Source organism: Globicephala melas, chromosome 2 (genome assembly GCF_963455315.2).
Source record: "Globicephala melas chromosome 2, mGloMel1.2, whole genome shotgun sequence".
In the NCBI taxonomy this organism is placed as follows: Eukaryota; Metazoa; Chordata; class Mammalia; order Artiodactyla; family Delphinidae; genus Globicephala; species Globicephala melas.
The window spans coordinates 159,866,904-159,874,453 of NC_083315.2; the positions used below are offsets into that span (position 1 = coordinate 159,866,904).

At 41.4% G+C, this 7,550-nt stretch overlaps 1 protein-coding gene across 3 annotated transcripts in view; it reads left to right on the forward strand.

The window, feature by feature from the left end:
• FLRT2 (fibronectin leucine rich transmembrane protein 2) overlaps positions 1 to 6,812 on the forward strand; it is a 105,300-nt gene extending 98,488 nt beyond the window's left edge. For 2 of the 3 annotated variants that reach the window (XM_060295141.1, XM_060295143.1), the window contains exon 2: positions 359 to 6,812. In XM_060295141.1, the coding sequence (XP_060151124.1) occupies positions 740 to 2,722 (1,983 nt within the window). In that variant the 5' untranslated portion in view covers positions 359 to 739 and the 3' untranslated portion in view covers positions 2,723 to 6,812. The remainder of the gene's footprint in view (positions 1 to 358) is intronic. The other variant, XM_060295142.1, reaches the window with a different exon arrangement.
• The last annotated feature ends 738 nt before the right edge of the window (positions 6,813 to 7,550 follow it).

The window sequence follows — 7,550 nt, forward strand, 5'->3', positions numbered from 1 at the left end:
TCTTCAGAACCATTTTTTTTTTTTTAGATTCCATATATATGTGTTAGCATACGGTATTTGTTTTTCTCTTTCTGACCTACTTCACTCTGTATGACAGACTCTAGGTCTATCCACCTCACTACAAATAACTCAGTTTTGTTTCTTTTTATGGCTGAGTAATATTCCATTGTATATATGTGCCACATCTTCTTTATCCATTCATCTGACAATGGACACTTAGGTTGCTTCCATGTCCTGGCTATTGTAAATAGTGCTGCAATGAACATTGAATCACAGCATTCTTGAAAAGCCACAGTCAGATCAGCACTTAATCCACTCACTACCCTTAACTGACTCTTTTCTCTCTACTTTCCTACAGCAGATTGCAGACTGAACTTCACCAAGTTCATAGGCTGATCCACACTGACCTGACCGACCACAGAAGAAGGGATTCTGCCTACCCAACTGGGCCCCTTTTGACCGCTGATAACTTGGCTTCACTTGTTGCCTGGGTGGAAAGTTCTCCCTACTGAAATTTTTTTGCACATGGAGGACAATAGCAAAGAGGGCAACATAGGCTGATAAGACCAGAGACCACAGGAAGATTCTTTGACCTTGGCCTTCGGGACTTTTCCTCTAGCTGGAGTTCTGGACTTTAACAGAACTGCGTTCAATCATTTTGGTTTTGCTACCTGTTTTTTTTTTTTCTTTTTCTTTTTCTTTTCACTACCACATCGTATTTTATTTCTGTACTTCAGAAATGGGCCTACAGACTACACAGGGGCCCAGCCAGGGGGCTTTTTTCCTGAAATCTTGGCTTCTCATTTCCCTGGGGCTCTACTCACAAGTGTCAAAACTCCTGGCGTGCCCTAGCGTGTGTCGCTGCGACAGGAACTTTGTCTACTGTAACGAGCGAAGCTTGACCTCAGTGCCTCTTGGGATCCCGGAGGGCGTCACTGTACTCTACCTCCACAACAACCAAATTAATAATGCTGGGTTTCCTGCAGAGCTGCACAACGTACAGTCTGTGCACACCGTGTACCTTTATGGGAACCAACTGGATGAATTCCCCATGAACCTTCCCAAGAACGTCCGAGTTCTCCATCTGCAGGAAAACAATATTCAGACCATTTCACGGGCCGCCCTGGCCCAGCTCTTGAAGCTTGAAGAGCTCCACCTGGATGACAACTCAATATCCACGGTGGGGGTGGAAGATGGGGCCTTCCGGGAGGCCATTAGCCTCAAATTGTTGTTTCTATCCAAGAATCACCTGAGCAGCGTGCCTGTGGGGCTTCCCGTGGACCTGCAAGAGCTGAGAGTGGATGAGAATCGAATTGCCGTCATATCAGACATGGCCTTTCAGAACCTCACCAGCTTGGAGCGTCTGATCGTGGATGGAAACCTCCTGACCAACAAGGGCATTGCCGAGGGCACCTTCAGCCACCTCGCCAAGCTCAAGGAATTTTCCATTGTCCGGAATTCGCTCTCCCATCCCCCTTCTGACCTCCCAGGTACGCACCTGATGAGGCTCTATCTGCAGGACAACCAGATCAACCACATCCCTTTGACAGCCTTCTCGAATCTCCGGAAGCTGGAACGGCTGGATATATCCAACAACCAGCTGCGCGTGTTGACTCAAGGGGTCTTCGATAACCTCTCCAACCTGAAGCAGCTCACTGCTCGGAATAATCCTTGGTTCTGTGACTGCGGTATTAAATGGGTCACGGAATGGCTCAAACACATACCCTCATCTCTGAATGTGCGAGGTTTCATGTGCCAAGGTCCTGAACAAGTCCGGGGGATGGCAGTCCGGGAGTTGAATATGAATCTGTTGTCCTGTCCCACCACGACCCCCGGCCTGCCTCTCTTCACTCCAGCCCCAAGTTCAGCTTCGCCCACGACTCAGCCTCCTACACTCTCTGTCCCGACCCCTAGCAGAAGCTATGCGCCTCTAACTCCCATGGCATCGAAACTCCCCACGATTCCCGACTGGGATGGCAGAGAAAGAGTGACCCCGCCTCTTTCTGAACGGATCCAGCTCTCTATCCATTTTGTGAATGACACTTCCATTCAAGTCAGCTGGCTCTCTCTCTTTACTGTGATGGCGTACAAACTCACGTGGGTGAAAATGGGCCACAGTTTAGTGGGGGGCATCGTTCAGGAACGCATTGTCAGTGGTGAGAAGCAGCATCTGAGCCTGGTCAATTTAGAGCCCAGATCCACTTATCGGATTTGTTTAGTGCCACTGGATGCATTTAACTACCGAGCTGTAGAAGACACCATTTGTTCTGAGGCCACCACCCATGCCTCCTATGTGAACAACGGCAGCAACACGGCTTCCAGCCATGAGCAGACGACTTCCCACAGCATGGGCTCCCCTTTTCTGCTGGCGGGGCTGATCGGGGGTGCAGTGATATTTGTGCTTGTGGTCCTGCTCGGTGTCTTTTGCTGGCATATGCACAAAAAGGGGCGCTACACCTCCCAGAAGTGGAAATACAACCGAGGCCGGCGGAAAGATGACTATTGCGAGGCAGGCACCAAAAAGGACAATTCCATCCTGGAGATGACAGAAACCAGCTTTCAGATCGTCTCCTTAAATAACGATCAGCTCCTTAAAGGAGATTTCAGACTGCAGCCCATTTACACCCCAAATGGGGGCATTAATTACACAGACTGCCATATCCCCAACAACATGCGATACTGCAACAGCAGTGTGCCAGACTTGGAGCACTGCCATACGTGACAGCTAGAGGTCCAGCATTACAAACGCGGACAGTAAGACTATCGAGAACATACTCGTGTGTGCACATAAAGACACGCGAATTACATTTGATAAATGTTACACAGATGCATTTGTGCATTTGAATACTCTGTAATTTATACGGTGTACTATATAATGGGATTTTAAAAAAGTGCTATCTTTTCTATTCCAAGTTAATTACAAACAGTTTTGTAACTCTTTGCTTTTTAAAATCTTAAAAAAAAAAAAATAGTTGCTGAAGTACTGTACAGGGTTGTACAATGAGAACCCAATACTAAGGTAAAAGAATGAGTGATTCTTCCTCCTGATGCAATTCACCACTTTGCTGTTGAAGCTTCAGAACAAATTCCTTTCCTAGAGTTGGTGGTCAGATGAAAGGGCAGGTTAAAATGGACTCATCAGTGTAGGATAAATAATAGGCATAAAACCAGAAATGACCCCAGATATCTTCACGCTATTTGTATATTTCCTGGTCTGGAAGAAAAGTGAAAACTTCTAGAGTATAAGAAAGGAGGTAGTCACCCTGATTTGACCCAAAGGAGGAAATGCAGAAAACATCTCTTGAGGAAGTCAGTTCCTGTGAGATAAGTTAACCCATCCTGGCAGAATCAAGAAAATGAGATAAGATTTGAAAAGACAGTCAAACCCAGGGGTTGGCTTTCTGACTGGGAACTTGAAAATCACTCTTCAGGCTTCCCTGGCCCTATGTGAAACAGTGAGAGACCTGAGTCTGTTTTCAGTCATCTTCGGGGGCAGGTAGGATGTCCCAGCAAGAAAACTCCCTTTAAAAGTGTTACTGTTCAAATCATATGTCAGGTTGAATCACATTCATCAGAGATATATTCTAGAATACTTTTTTTAGAAGAGGCTAATAAAATAATGGGAAGAATTATATTGAATGGAATTATTTTTGATAATGAGAACTATTTGGGTAGATTCACTGCAGCTATGTCAACATGATATTTAGACCAACAAGGGATCAATGTTTGGAATATACTAAACTTGTTATGTAAAAATTATTGATACCATTTAGACAAAAGCAAGTGATCAGTGGTTCTGTTATACTATATCAACTAACTTTGTTAGTATCATGTTGAAATAGCTTGAATTAATACCTTTATCCCCTCGGAAATTCTTGTCTTCCAATCACCTCACGTATATTTTCGTAATTAGCTGTAGAGGCAACATTTGTCATTCCCCCTCTCTTCAAAATTCAAAAGAACATCATGGATGCCAGTCTTGGTTGCACAAAATATCCATATACACTTTAAAATGTATACTAATTCTCCTTGCTAATAATTCTGTAAGGACACATCAAAGCTGGCAAAATAACATATTTGTTTAAAAAGCAATACCAAGTTTCCACCTTGAACTGACTTTGACCTTCCATTTTTTAAATTTCATTTATTCCTTTCAGTCATGGATGTTCCTCTTCTTTGGGAATTGTGGAGGGATAATCAATCTTATATTAACAGCATAACAGATGAAAAAAAATGATCAAGTCTGAGAGGGAAGACTTGTTCTCCTAATCTTGGCAAAGCAGGGCATAGGACAGAGGGCATGGAGAAGAGAAGGATGTCCAGACTTAATTCTAGATATTTTTTGAAGTAACGTCCGTCTTCAGAAAGCATGTATAATGTACTCCTTTCCATCCCTTAGTTGTAGAAGGGCTATCGATCACACACATACATTATCTAAAAAATACACCCTTGGAAAATTATTTTCAAAATCAAATTTAGGCATTTCAGTCTGTGTTGCATGTTTCCTTGATCACCAGCCATTATTTTAGGAACCTATGAAGTTAATGTCACAATCATTTTGCTTTCTCTTTCTCTGTCCCTCTTACTTTTAACAAAATAGAACTGTGATGTGTCTACTTTGTAAGAGTTTAGGTATAAAATGCTATGCAAGTTTTTCTTTATAGTAAGAGCTTTATTTTCTTTAATAATATATCCCCAACTCATATGTTTTAATCTCCCTTGTCCCTCAGAATAAGCAGAAAATATAACTGAAGTTATGTTATAGACACAAGAATTGAAACTGTGCAGTCAGTTGAGCTGAAATTAACTACTAATTAATTTGAATTAATTCTAAAGTGACTTCGGTTTTCATTTTAGTTTATTAGCTAGCTCGTTTTGTCTGTTGCTTTTTTTAAAGCTTGATCCACACAGTGAAGGGTTAAGACAATCTGTGAAAGTGATCAGTGTAGCAGTAAGCCATCTGAAATGCAGGACCATGACATGGGGTTTTGTGTACTTAACTGGATAATTCCCTCCCACTGTCCCTTTCTCCTTGGCTGTGTAGATAAAACTATGTGTTCAAATGATGGTACTTTGATTTTTGAGGGTTTTTTTTTTCCTTTTATCCACAAAATAATCATTCTCATTTATTTGTATTGTGTGTATAACTTCCAGCTGGATACTTCGCTGCTGAAACAAATGTTTTTGCTTTGAGCCAAGAAGACCAAGATTAGAGAGGTTTCTATAATGTCTTATGGGATTCACAGAATTATTTGGGGCTTAAGTCCTATGACAGAGACCTGGTCATGTGAAATGATTAGGATGATCTGAAATGGTTCCTTTGCTAGAAGACATTTCTGAAGAGATAGAATCTAGTTATAGACTTAATTCTGAGCTTGTGCACAACATGACAGAGACTGTTAAAATTGAGATCAGTCTCCTATTTGTAATAGTGTACCTGGGGCTCTCACCTACACCAGGATAGAAAGCACATCATGGAATTTGTAACAACCATCAGTAGTGGATGATGCTTTGAATGGTGTTTTTGTTATGGGAATGTTTTACTGATACATCAACTCTGTATTTTGGACCTCTCTTGATCTCATACATTATTTTTCATTTTGAGATTAGTCAAGAGTCACAGTTCAAGGTTCAGGACAAGACCATGAGCAAAGCCATACGTACCGGCTTTTAAAGAGCTCGATGCTGTCTGACCAAATCAAATGATTTCAGATACTATGTGTCCACTTTCAGAGCTAGGTAACTGTCACTGTGCAGAAGAAATTCCAAAAGGAAAAGTCATAGCCATGAGCACACAGGTATTACTGACCATTATTCATACCCAACGTTGTCATGAATACCTACTTGTTTGGGGAGATGTATTTGAATAGGGAGAAGCCCTTAGCTTCCCTCAAACTGTCAAATGCATTAACAACTTTTCGCATGGGACAATCAAAAGCAGAGACACAAAGGGTGTCCTCCTGCCTATTTTTCTGATGCGAGAAGTGGAAAACATTCTACCCTGTGAGAAATCATGCAATTTCTAGTTATCTGGATGTTTGTTGAAAATATGTTACATGTTTTCCCAGAGATTTAAAAAAAAGTATAATGTGACCAGTCTGGTAAAAAGGATGAATGAAATAGCTGATGTTATGGCTCCATTTCCTACTAGATCATAATAGTCCTAGTCATTCCACAGGAGTTAGAACTTCCTTCCTCACTGAGGAGAACAAGCTCTCCATGTTGTGGACAGAGCATCCATTCCAGACACAAGACAATATAGTTGCTGTCCACAGGGAGGACAGCAGATAGCTTGGTCAGCTAACCTCACTTGCAGAATCCATTACAACTTGCAACAATGAAGTGATCAATTTCCATTACTTCTTAGCTTCTAGCATTTTTCTCTACCCTATAACAAGGAGACATTGTTTCACTTTGGAATAAGAGAGTAATAGTTTTGCTCATGACTTACCTTTCCAACTTCATGGGAAAGCAGAACAGAAAATGGAGCCCCAAAGAGAAAGAGATAAATACATAAAACAAACCAAAAAACTCCTCTTCATTATTAGTTTTGTCCAACCTTGCCTGATGCTTTTTTTTTTTAAGTCAAAATACTAATGTAGGAAGCAGTAGTTTACACCTCTCTCTAATTTCTTCAGTGGGGTCGAAAGACAATTGCTGACAATGGGGGATGCTTGTCCCTGATTGTGGGGAGAAAGTTTTGTACATGTTGTTATAACATGTACTGTTACACTGTTATTCTGGGGATACTGTTACAACAAAAAAAAAATCACATTCCTTTTGCTATAGTTTAAGTTTTTTTTTTTCTTTTTCTAGCAGCACACCCACCAGAAGAGCACAAAGCAAGGCCATCACAACAGACATTTTTTAACTAGTGTAAAACACACACTTGTGTACACACACACACCACACACAGGGGTATTCGTAAAGACATCCATGGGATGTAAGATTTATAACCTTTCTGAGGCAAGGTGAAGGCGTCGCCACTGTGTGTCCCTCGTGGGAACAGTATATATTCGCTGAAAGTTAATCCTGATGATTTGTTATTGTTTGAGCCGTATGTTGATTTGCTTCTGGTTTCTGTGTAGTGTGTTCTCACTGACAAGGGACTGCAAGGGGCTGGAAGATTCTGCATCACACATCCCCTGAGACCTACTGTGTCGCACACTTTGTTAACTACAAACTTCACTCTACACTATACAGTACCTTGTTGATATACTCAGTAAAGGCTTATTTTAAAAAGAAACCACATTGTGTTTATCTGAGTAAGTTCATTGGGATACTGCCCATCCTTGCTTGGTTCATGTCAAAGACAAATGAGGGACACTCCCTGATGGAGGACCATGGATGGGATGAAGGAGGTAGTAGGGTTTTTCATTTTCTCTTACCTTGAAGACAACTTCTGTGTTTTAAGGCCATTTGACTCTTTTTGTGTGAGGGGTTTATATGAAATCTTCACGTTCTTTTCTATTTCCTGACTAAGTTGTGTGTTCCTATGAATATCTTTTGAATATACACACATACATGGAGCATATTATTTTGTGTTTGTG